This window comes from Rhinolophus ferrumequinum, chromosome 11 (genome assembly GCF_004115265.2).
Source record: "Rhinolophus ferrumequinum isolate MPI-CBG mRhiFer1 chromosome 11, mRhiFer1_v1.p, whole genome shotgun sequence".
Lineage (NCBI taxonomy): Eukaryota > Metazoa > Chordata > Mammalia > Chiroptera > Rhinolophidae > Rhinolophus > Rhinolophus ferrumequinum.
Window position 1 is genome coordinate 48,715,353 of NC_046294.1, and position 12,368 is coordinate 48,727,720.

General features: G+C 41.8%; 1 protein-coding gene across 5 annotated transcripts in view; it reads right to left on the bottom strand.

Moving 5' to 3' along the window:
* FAM168A (family with sequence similarity 168 member A) overlaps positions 1 to 12,368 on the bottom strand; it is a 149,773-nt gene that overhangs the window by 46,327 nt on the left and 91,078 nt on the right. For all 5 annotated transcript variants that reach the window (XM_033121491.1, XM_033121488.1, XM_033121490.1 and 2 more), the window contains exon 2: positions 7,329 to 7,416. In XM_033121491.1, coding sequence (XP_032977382.1) covers positions 7,329 to 7,398 — 70 coding nt within the window. In that variant the 5' untranslated portion in view covers positions 7,399 to 7,416. The remainder of the gene's footprint in view (positions 1 to 7,328; positions 7,417 to 12,368) is intronic.

The window sequence follows — 12,368 nt, forward strand, 5'->3', positions numbered from 1 at the left end:
GTGAGAAAAATATACCTATGTGTTTAAATTACCATTAGTCAAGTCTTCAAATAGCATCTTCAGGCATTTTACAAGTGATACAGAATAATCAAATGATGCGGCTAAGATTCAAAACGAGGCAGTCTTAACCACTAAGCTGTATGAGAAACACTTAGCTCTGTATTTGGTAGAGAACGAGTACTCAAATGATGAAAATGATAATAATATAAATTATTCCACTTTCCTTCTCGAGGCTCCAAGCTCCTCTGGAAACTCAGACCTATGTAACCTAAATCCCACCAGAGCTGCTCGGGACAGGTCACCCTTTTGGATACTGTACCCAGCCCTCTTCTCTGCATCTCTGAATTCAGTTCTCCCAGCTCAGGGTCTACCCTAAGGAAGGACAGGGAGGGAAGGTCTGCAGTCAGGTCCTGGCTGCTCGCCCCTACCCACGTGACGGTACCACAAAGACTCCAGGCCTCCGGCCATGCAGGTGTAACGTGACAGAATTCACAGACCTCAGCATCCACTTACAATTGTGACAGCACCTGTGGTGACAGTGAAGTCCCAAACTTCTCTCTGGCAGCCAGAGACCTTTGGAGGTAACAAGAAGTATGGTTTTGTAGTTTAAACAAGACCAAAAACTACTGATTCTTCTGCCTCTTTTCCTCCTGAGAACAGTAACAGCAAAAATTTGATGTAGACACTTAAGTTGAAGTACCTCCCCCACCAGCTGAGCAATTTTCAAGTCTTCACACTTTGACCTCAACCAACATGAGTCTCCTAAAGCCGGTTTTGGGGGCTGTTCAGTCTTCCTAAGATGTGCAAGGAAAAAGACAGGATTGTTGACCACCTTCTTGAAAACTGTAGCGTCTGTTCCTGTGTCCCGGGTTTAAGTTGCTGCTCACAGGCTCCCCATCTGAGCAGTGGCCGGCCACTCCTGTCACAGGGGACACGTGTGTCAAAGCGGACACGTGATCTCTGTTTCTAAAGCTGTTTGGGACGCAAAGGTATTTCCCACAGGAATTATGACATTCACAATGGCAAGATTCCGAGACAAGATCATAGAATTGGGGGAGAAGAAAAAGCCTATTTACTTAACGTTTTCTAAATGGCAGATATGAATACCAGAATCACCTAAGGGAGCCTGGAGCATGTAAAAACAGATTGCTGGGAACCTCCTCCAGAATTTCTGATTCATAGTTCTAGGGCAGGGCTCAAGAATTTGCATTTCTAACAATTCCTAGGCCTGGGCACTAGACTTAGAAGCCACTGCTTTAAGGTATAAATCAATCAGTCACTGAGACTTTGAAAAGCCACAATTGGACACCTTCAGATGTTTGAAACATCTATCCAACCCTAAGAAGAGATTCACAGTGTCATGATATTCATCTTGCTTAGAGCTTTTAAAAAAAAAATAAAATAAAACAACAAAAAAAATACCCTCCCAAGCCTTTCCCACCAATACACACAAATCCCTAAAAGCCAATAGTGACAGATTTCTACAGGTTTCTCTTTCCAAATGCTTCAGGACACTGGGCAATGCCTGTGCGTTTTCAGAAGAGAAATTCTCCGAGGAAGAAATTCTTTCTTCCGAGGCCCCGGGAAGAAAGGACAAGTCAGCAGTGGAGGTTCACCACTCTCCCTAAGTGTGCACAGACTATTTACCACCTTAACTGCTACTAAGAAAAAAACCCCGAAACTTTAAAACAATGATTCTCAAGCTTTGTCCACAACACATCTGTGCTCACGACAGTAAAGATAAAGGGTAAATGGGTACAAGGATTGAGAAGGGAGAGCGTGAGCGTGTATCCTGGGCGAGGGGGAGACAAACAAAACCAGGTAATTCTGAGATATTAGTACATTTCACGGCAGCTTAGGAGCTGGCTGTCAGCGTGTTACAGGTGAATTGAGATACTGATTCCTTAAGCTCTTCGGGAGTCTGGGAAGGAAGCAGGGCACAGGAGCTCCGGGGCAGCCTCGTCTGTTTATTCAGAGTTCTCTACAAATATCATTATTTTCTGTGTGGAAGCACAGGCTTACAGCAACTGTGAATCACTGCTGTAGAGAACAAAGACATTTATCCCAGCTCTGAAGTCAATTTGCCAGAGACTTAGGGACTCTGAAAAGGCTTCAGTCTTACGGGCTTAATCATTTAGTCACTTATTCATTTGGCCAATCAATATTCACTGCGAGTTTACGTCGTGTTGGGCACTTGTTAAGCGCTGAGTGCCTGCGAGAGCAATGAGAGTTACAGAAATATAAGCAATGATCAGGCAACAAATTACACAGACCACATGCTAGCTCAGTGGTTAGACTTGATTCTGGCTCTGCCTCTTTTTGGCTCTGTGACAGGGACAAGTCTCTCCATCTTTCTGGACTTGTGTCTATATCTACTAACACACTTGGATAATAAGGATTAAGTTCTCAAACTGGGTACAGGAAACCCTGGGGGTGCTCAACAATACAGGTACATGAAAACACTGAATTAAATATGGTGTACTTTCTTGGGATGTTAATATTTACCAGATGGTAAATAATTCAAAGTATTTGTTTTACAGAAAACAACTATGACTATATAATGGTGACTTAAGGTAAAATTCATGAGTTTTGAAGATAACACATAAACTTCAAATAAATTTTAATCTTAGAATACCTGCTCTGGGCTATTTCCCCATCAATCCAGGAATGAACTGTTGTCCTCTGATGTCAGATACACTTGGGTGGGAAAGTTTCCAACACACTGTGCATGGCTGATAATACATGCTCAACAAATAGCAACCACTATTGTTAGTGATCAGTAGATGTTATTAACCCATCCACAGGAGAAACAAACTTACTGTGCAGTATATAGAGCTTAAGAGAGTGTCCGCTCTACTCAGGCATTCTTTTTCTTTCCAAGCTCTAGACTCAATTTCTGCCCCCAAACCCTGTGATTATTTGGGAAGTGGACGCTAGAAAGCAGGCTAATTCTGCCACCAAATGCCAGAGAGGTGTCTTTAAAACACACAAAAAAGAATGTTTCGGCAAAAGTAAAGTCGCTAATTTCATCGACCTGCTAGCCTCCCTTGGGGCCTCAGCTGGCTGGCCGAGCAGTTAACCTTCAGGAAAAAAACAGGCAGTCCACCCTCAGACCCAGCTCCACTCTTGACTAGTTTTATCTTATTTAAAAAGTTCTTAGAGATCAATTATCTCCTTAAAATCTCATAAACAATTGATAGCTAGGGTAGGAGTTATTTTTCCTACTTTATAGAGGAGAAAACTAAGGCCCTTGGAAGTAAAGTGACTTGTTCAAGTTTTTAGTCAGAGGCAGAGCCAGGAATCAAACCCAGGTCTTCTGACTTCTATGGGGAAGGGGGGTTCCCCACTACATTAAGCAACAGAAATCATTCCAGTGAGAATCTTTGCAACATAGCCAAAAGCTCTTCAAATCTTTTGTCAACATCCCACCAATTTTCAGCTGTATTCAGAGCCACCAAATTATATCTTCATTGACTAAGAAAGAATCATAAGTAACTAAATAGAAAACGAAATTAAATTGCATCAGTGTATTTAGCAAGAAATGGGAACTCACTCACTGGTGGAGGCTATGGCTGTACCTGACCTTTCACAGGAGAATACTTGTGGAAAGGCTTTCGTGGTTTCCTGTTGGTCTTGCTCAAGAATGTCAGGAGCTCTGGGGCAAGAAGCCCTGGACTGACAGAAGATCCTGACGCAGTAGGACAGGGCTCTGAGCAGGGTACTGGGCTCACTTCATCTTCCCTGTTTCTGAACCCTTCATTAATGCCAGGGTATCCAAGAAGGGGTACAGAAAATTGTATTCAACAAGAGGCAAAAGAAATAGGTTAAGGGAATGAGGTAGCCAGTTGTTTTACAAAGAGAGAGAGCTAACAGAAATGTATAGACTAATGCCCAGAAGGTTAAGAGCTAGAAGGGAAACTTGAACAACTCAGGTAAGCCCCTCATAGCTTGGATGGGAAAGTGAAGGCAAAAGAGAAGCGCAGGAGGGGGCACTTAAGATCTTGCTCCCCATAAATGTCGTCCATCTGGCTCAAATAAACTCTTATTAATATTTAAAAAGAGAGAAAGAGACGGGCAGGCTTTGTCCAGTGCCTTGCAGTCATTAGGACAGACCTGGAACTGAGAACTCCATCCATCTCATGCTTCGAGACCCCATTCCAGGCGTGGCTTCTCAGAAGTCTTTCCTGACACCAGCCTCTGACAGAGTTGTGGCCTCTCCTGTATACCCACCAAATTTCCACAACGATCTGTACATCTATTTATTACGTTAGGTTCTTGGAAAACAGTGGTGCATCCCTCTGAGATAGCATTTATCTTGATGGACTATAATTATCTCCTTACATGTCAGTGTCTTCCCCATTCTTACAGATCGAGGGGGGATTCCATGGAGGGGCTGCTGGCTCCTCAAAGGTGGGGCTCCGTAGTCCTAGAAACTGCAAAGACAACCCTCTTCCCTAGCTTATCACTGGGAGCAGTGAAAGGAGCACATATTTTAAGACAGATCAGCTTGCTATAACAGAAAGCACATACACTTTGAAATCATAAAGACCCAAGTTCAAATCCTTCTTCATCCATTAGAAGCTATACTATACACCTGACCAAGTCATATGACCTGAATTAAACTACCAGTTTCTTTAACTGTAAAGGAAGAGTACTATAGGGTTTATGATTAATAAGATTACAATTCATATATAAAGTACCTAGCATGTGCTTGCCAAATGGTAATTAATATTCTTTAACAAAATCATTACTGTTACTAACAATAACAAATGTTTACTCTAATGCACTGTATTTGGTATTTGTTTATAAATCATCTCACATGGATTTTCTATTTCCAGCAATGTGGAGGAAAAGATAACCTGAAAATCTGCCTACTGCGTAAAAGGATAACAAATGTTATGTTATGTAACACACAAAGGCAGAATTGAGATTTTAAGAAAGAAAAAGAAACCTCCAGGGGTCAAAAACGTAAAGAAAACTAAAAATCAGGAACTGTCACAGCAAGCTGAGATGAACTGCTCCGGGAAGGTTTCTTGCCCTGAGCAATCAAAGGGCTTGCTTTTTAAAGCCACTGGAGGTGGGAGATGAGGCGCTGGGCCGTGGAGAGGCCATGAGCTAGGCCTCAAGTTCCCCTGCATAAAGCTGAGACCTTAGCGGAATCATATTGTCAGTAAAAAAATAAATAAATAAACGGACTCAAAAGTACAGAGAGACAACAGGAAGCTTGGCTTCAAAAAGAAAGTTTCCCTAAGAATTTGAAACTTTGGCCTGTGTTAAAACTGAATTTATTCTAGTTGTGTGCATTTATACTACCTGTGTGGTCCTAGAATGTAGGATTTTTAAGAGAAGTTAAAACAGTTTCAGGATGATATTATTCCTTGGTGATTTGTAGAAACAAAGACGATCCTCCGTTTCTCCCTCTGGAAGAGCACTAATTATCTCATTTAATTTTCACCACCATCCTATGAAATAGATAATAGTATCCTAGTTTACAGAAGAAAAAATAAATTTAGGGAGGTTAAGCAACTTGTCCAAAGTCACCTAGCTATCATCTGACAGAGCTGGGATTTGAAGCTGGTTGTTGTTCATTCAATCAAAAAACATTTACCAAGTTCTACGACGTGCCACGCAGAGACAAGTCTGTTCCCTTGCCAGCATATCACACTGCCTCACCTTCTTTGTGTAAACCAATAGATAAATGCAACTGTTCTCTTCCTTCTCAAGTTTAGCAATTCAGTAAGAATGAAGGCCGCCAGGATCCCAGGAAACCCACAAGATTCCCCTGGGCTCTGTCTGCCAAAGCAGCTCAGTCCTCTCTGGCCAAAGCATCAAGGGTTGCTGGAAGGAACACTATGAACTGGAAAGGGAAACAGTAACAGGCTCCCTGAGCCAGTGAGGCATGGGGTTCTGCCCAATGCGTCCTGGTTGGTGAAATAACCATACGATAGAAGTTCAAACAGAAAATACTATTAAGGATAAATTAAGATAATAAAGCTGTTCTGATCGACACAAACATAAGAAACTCAAAGTTAGTGATGACAGCTATAGCCCTATCAGGCTCAACCTCCGATATATTTCTGAATGTTATTTAGAAGCATTAAGAAAACCCTGATTTATTACACAAACATAAGTAGCTGCAAATGTTGGCAGTGTTTTCTTTTGTTTTAAATTAACATGCATTCTTAGAAGCTGCAGTTAACACACTGATCAACTTTTGTTTATGCGTGCTTTGTAATAGTTCTAAATATATATATATTTTTAAATCAAATCAAATAGTTGAGGAATTTCTGCAGCACCCTGTAGTATTCTTATAGAACCAAATTCGGAACCAAAGTTCTCTGAGATCCCTGCCATCAAGACCATTACTGAAGCTTTCTGAGCTTCATTTCCCACTTTGCCCTTTTTATATACTCTTTCCTCCAGCTCATCTCCAATATCTACTGTACTCTGACCATACCTTCTTACCTCCGTGGGGTCGTTCATACTGTTCCCTTCACCTTGGATTTAAATTCATCATATTTTTGAAGGCTGGTGATACGTAAAGCACCACGTTAGCAACTTAATACATTTTCTCATTCACTGCCATTACCATGTCTCCTACTCATCTTTATTTATTTGTAAATAATAACAACCATTATTAAGCGCTGACTTTGTGCCAGATATGAGATGTTGAGTGCCTTACACCAGCTCATTTAATCCTTATAGCCAGGCCTATACAATAAAGCCATGTTATTGCCCTCATTTTACAATGAGAACATTGAGGCTCTGGAAGGTTAAAAAACCTGCCTAAGGCCACGTAAGGGAGAGAATGCTTCCTGGAAAAGTGCTATCTGAGTTCAGAACTGAATTCTTAAAGATGAAGTTGTCAGGGGACAATGGCATTCCAGACAGACAGACAACATACATAAAGCCAGAGGAATAGGAAACTGGTACGCAGTTCAGGGGCAGGGAAAAAAAATCAGCCTTCAGAATCATCAGACCTGGATTCAAGTATCTACATAATTTTTTGTGGCCTCTTACTGTGACTACGGCTTTCTCACCTGTGACATGGTGATGATAAACTGCACACGTAGAACCGCTTGAAGATCAAAGTGTCCACACAGGGCCAGGTGGTTTGCAATAAATAAATTTACCTTCCTTCCTTACCCCTAGTTGACAATTCAATAATCCTTAACTTAGTCTTAATGTCATTTCAATCTCCACTTTCTGTAAGTTCCCAAGCCTTGGCAGAGCTTTTGGAGGACAGTATACAAAAGTCATTCAGCAAGTTATTAGGTCACGTCCTTAACCACCATTTCTCAAAAGGAGAGCCGCTCCACGCCACTCACCTGTGTAGGCCATGTTCTTAGCGTTGCCATAAGGAGCCCCGGGCTGCACGGGGCTGTAAACAGGGTTCATCGCAGAAGACTGAGGATCCTACAGAGAAACAGAGAACAGCATTGATTATTGATTCCTCCTTCTCCCTGACTTCGGCTTCCTCTCTATAATCTTCAGTTGACACTCACAGAGAAGCGACACGGTATAGGAGAAAGAGGAGTAAACAAAAAGCCCCTGGTTTGTACCTGGCCCTATGCAGGACACTTTTCCCGCTACACGGATGAAGATACAGGGAGGCACAGAGGGGATACAACTTGTCGAATGTCAGCCGAGGCCTTTGGCTCTCTCAGTTCAGTACTAGTTCCACTACCCCACAGACGAGTCTGTCGCTAGTGCACCGTGTGGCACTGGCCAAGTCACTTCCCCTCTCCGGACTTCACTGAACTGCTGCAAAACCAACTCGTTTAGGCTCTCCAAGGTCCCTTCTAAGAATGCTAGTCCAGGAGTCAGGAAAGTAGACACTTCTGTTCTCCAGGGGAGCCCGAGTGCCTGATGAGCACACAGCAAGTGTCTCCCCCACCCTTTGCACCTGCAGAGCACAAGACACAAGCTACTACTAACAGCTTTGGAAAAAAACGGGTATCTATTGCCATTGATCATTTTAATGCAAACAAGGAAACACAGCCAAGACCTCTTTCAAAATTTATTCAAGGGAAAGAAATAAACTTGGAACTTTGTGTGCAGTAAATGTCACCTGCACAAGTGCTCTGTTGTCTTTATGAAGCACGTTCTCCATTCTGATGAACAGAAAATGTGTCATTAAGCTCCACTGGCCAGACAATTTGTCCCACCTTGTTTAGGGAACCATCTCTGATAAACAGTCCGACACGTGTTTGAAAACGTGTCTCCAAATATATTATTTACACTTCATAAAAATCAAACAATTCCCTCCTAACTAGGCTCACATGATAGATGGGCAATTTTTTAGGTTGTTAACTTTTCTTATGGCTCCTCAGGATAGGACACAAGTCAAATAAAGGTTGGAGACAAGCAGTTAACAGCTGGCTTGAAGACAGGATGATTGCTCAGCGATTAATTAGTCTGTCCAGGGTTCTGGAATGAGAGGTGGGGAAAAGACGGGTTCCTAAGGAGAGGAAGCTGAGATGGTCAAACAGGGAGGAAGGAAAATGCCGCTGGTCAATGTCAGAGGATAGCACTTCCTGAAATGTACCCAATGTAGCCCTGGCAAACCACCCCAGGGCGACAGGCTACATTGAAACTACCACCAGTTGCAAACTGAAACTAGAACAATTTGAGGATGAAAGTTATGGGAGATACATTATTGCAGCACACTTAAGGAAAAAATATTCTTTCCGCCAGTTATCCAAGAATACAGTAAGTAACATACTCTCTAAATATAAGCACTAATCTCCTGACAGGGTACTGAGAGAATTAAGAGATCACAAATGTTAAAATGCATTGCAAACTGTAAAGTGACACGCGGATGTCAATGATGATGGCGATGATGTGATAACACAGAACACGACCTGTACACTTGCCCTGCCTTGGCTCTCTCTTCTATCCAACCCGTTTTCCGCTAAACAAACCAGGGTAAGGAAGACTTAAAGAGCCAAGTACCACAACTGGCCCTGTAAACATCTGACCGATCTCCTCCTGAGAAGGTACTCTATTTTGCTGGTTGGACAAAGTATGAAATTGCTTTTCATCACCAAATGAACGCATCAGCTTTGAAACTGGTCCCCTGCTGCTCCAAAATGCGGGCCACAGCCTCAGGAGGAGACCGGGCCTGGGCAGCACTCTGTAATGGCACCGATTCCAACCCGACTAATGACTGGCAGAAAGGAGATCTGCCAGGGGTTCAAAATTTGGACTGAGAATATGCCAGCCACTTCGGGGGAGCTGCTCACAGGCAGACCCGGTTCCTGGTTTCGCAGGGCACGTCAGTCAGCCTTTTACAACAGAATCCACATACTGTGAACAGTTCCGAGGGCCGGCTAACAATGAGCGGGAAGATCACCATCTCCAGGATCAGGCAGATGTAGGTTCAACTCCTGGAACTGCCCCGTCCCAAATGTGGGACCACGGACGAGTCCACTCACCTTTCTGAGCCATGGTTTCCTCTAACCTCAAAATGGAAAGAGAGGAACACATTCTTTGTAGAGTTGCTGTTAAGTTGGTTTTTTTGAAAAGGCAGGTTTATTGAGGTAAAATTTACATACAGGAAAATCTACCCCTTTTAGGTATAGTTCTATGAGTGCTGGAAAATGTATACAGTTATACAAACACCACAACTAAGATACAAAGTATTTTCATTGCCTCCAAAAGTTCTCTCATCTTCATAGTAAATACCCTCTGCACCCCTTAACTCCCAGCCCGTGGCAACCACTGATCTGTTTTCTGTTGTTTTATACACTCACACACAACACACACACAATTGCTACTTTACAGATGAAAAAAGACAAATGGACAGTCCAAGGTCACAAAGCAAGTAAGGGACAGGGTCAAGACTAGCACCCCAAATGGATCCAAGACCTGAATGAAAGATTTAAAAATACGAAACTCTTAGAAAGAAGAAAATAGAGGCATAAACCTTCATGATCTTGGATTTGGCAATGGTATCTTAATATGATACCAAGAGCACAAATAACCAAAGGGAAAAAAAAAATAAACAGGACTCATCAAAACTAAAAACTTTTGTGCTTCAAAGGACACCATTAAGAAAGTGAAAAGACAACCTACAAAGTGGGAAAATTTTTATAGATCATGTATCTGATAAGAGGTTTTTATTTGGCGGCCGGCCCGGTGGTGGCTCAGGCGGTTGGCGATCCGTGCTCCTAACTCCGAAGGCTGCCGGTTCGATTCCCACATGGGCCAGTGGGCTCTCAACCACAAGGCTGCTGGTTCGACTCCTCGAGTCTCACAAGGGATTGTGGGCTGCATCCCCTGCAACTAACAACGGCAACTGGACCTGGAGCTGAGCTGCGCCCTCCACAACTAAGATTGAAAGGACAACAACTTGACTTGAAAAGAAAAAAAAAGTCCTAGAAGTACACACTGTTCCCCAATAAAGTCCTGTTCCCCTTCCCCAATAAAATCTTTAAAAAAAAAAAAAGCGGTTTTTATTTAAAATATATAAAGAACTCAGCTTGATAATAAAAAGGCCAATAACCCAATCTAAAAATGCGCAAAAGATCTGAATACACAGTTCTTCAAAAAAGTTATATAAATGGCGAATAAGCATATGAAAAGATGCAAATCAAAACCACAATGACATACCACTTCACACACACTAAAATGGCTATTATGAAAAAAGCAAATAATAAATAAAAAGTGTTGGCAAGGATGTAGAGAAATTGGAACCCTTATACAATGCTGGTGGGAATATAAAATGACACAGCCACTTTGGAAAAAGTCGGACTTCCTCAAATAGCTGAACATAGTTACCATATGATCTAGCAATGCCACTTTTAGGTACATACCAAAGAGAAATGAAAATGTCCACACAAATGTTCATAGCAGCAGTATGTATTATTCATGGTCAAAAGGTAGAAACAACCGAAATGTTCAACTAATGAACGGATAAATTTAATGCAGTATATCCATACAATGAAATATTTGGCAATAAAAAGGAACGAAGTACTGATGCACGCTACGACATGGATGAACCTTGAAAATATCATAGTAAGTGAAAGAAGCCAGTCACAAAAGGTCACATATTGTGTGATTCCATTTATATGACATGTCCAGAACAGGCAAATCAATAGAGAAAGTAGATTAGTAGTTGTTTAGATTAGTTCATGATACATGAAACCTAATTAACTTCCTAATCCATATCTTTCTTAAAATTGTAACACAACACTCACCTACACATCCACATCCACACACACACACACACACACCCCTACTTTCGAAACATTTCTTCCTGATAACTCCATAAGCAATTCAAATTCACCATGTCCAAAAGTAAACTCACTATCTTTCCTCGAGCTCATTCTCCCATCCTGTATTGCCTGTCGCAGAGTGACTGACAATCCATCCACCTATGGTAGCACCTAAGCCAAAAACGTGGAAGTAATTCTCAATTCCTCCCATTTCTTCACACCCAGTTGATCACCAATCCTGACAACCCTACCTTTCTCATTGCTACTGCCCTCTAGTTCAAGTTTCATCCTCTTTTGTCTGTACTATTACAACAGTCCCAAGAGGTCTCTTTTCCCCCATTCTAACCCACTCTAATTCACCCTTGATATTCTTTATTAAAATATAGTTTGGATAACGGCATTATTTTCCTCAAAAGCCTTGGGAATAAAATCCAAATTCCTTCACGTGGTATACAAGATCCTCTAGCTCTATCTAGGATGGGGCTCAGGAATCTATGTATTTATGTTGCCAAGGAGATTCTGATACCCAATTTGAGAACACTGCCTTAGACGTTCTTTCCCAAATGCCATTTGTCTCACATATGCTTGACAGAGGAATTAAGATACAGCAGTGAACAACAAAACTTCCTGCTTACATTCTAGTTGGGAGGGGGGAGGAAGAGACAAAATATTTTTAAAAGTAAAATACACTGTATGTCAGATGGCAATAAATGCTATAGAGAAATCCACTGAGAGTGGAAAGAGTGCAAGGGGAGGAGCTGCAATATTAAATAAGATGGTTAGAGAAAGTGTCACTGAATAACATCTAAGCAAAGACCTGAATAGGCTGAAAGAGCAAGCCATGCAAATATCTGAGAGGAAACTGTCCAAGCAGAGAAAAAAGCAAATGCAAATGCTCTAAGTGAAAGCATGTTTGAGATATAGCATGGAGGACAATTTAGCTGTGAATGAAAGAGAAAACTGAAGGCAGTGAGATCAGATAGGTAATGAGGGCCAAATCATGCAGGCAGGGCCTGTATAAGGACTGTGTTTTTTATTCTAAATGAGATAGGAAGCCACTGGAGTGTTTTGAGAAGAGTGACATGATTTGACCTCATTTTAAGATTACTTTGTTGAGCTGAGATCAGATGACAGGAAAGAAAGAGGAGA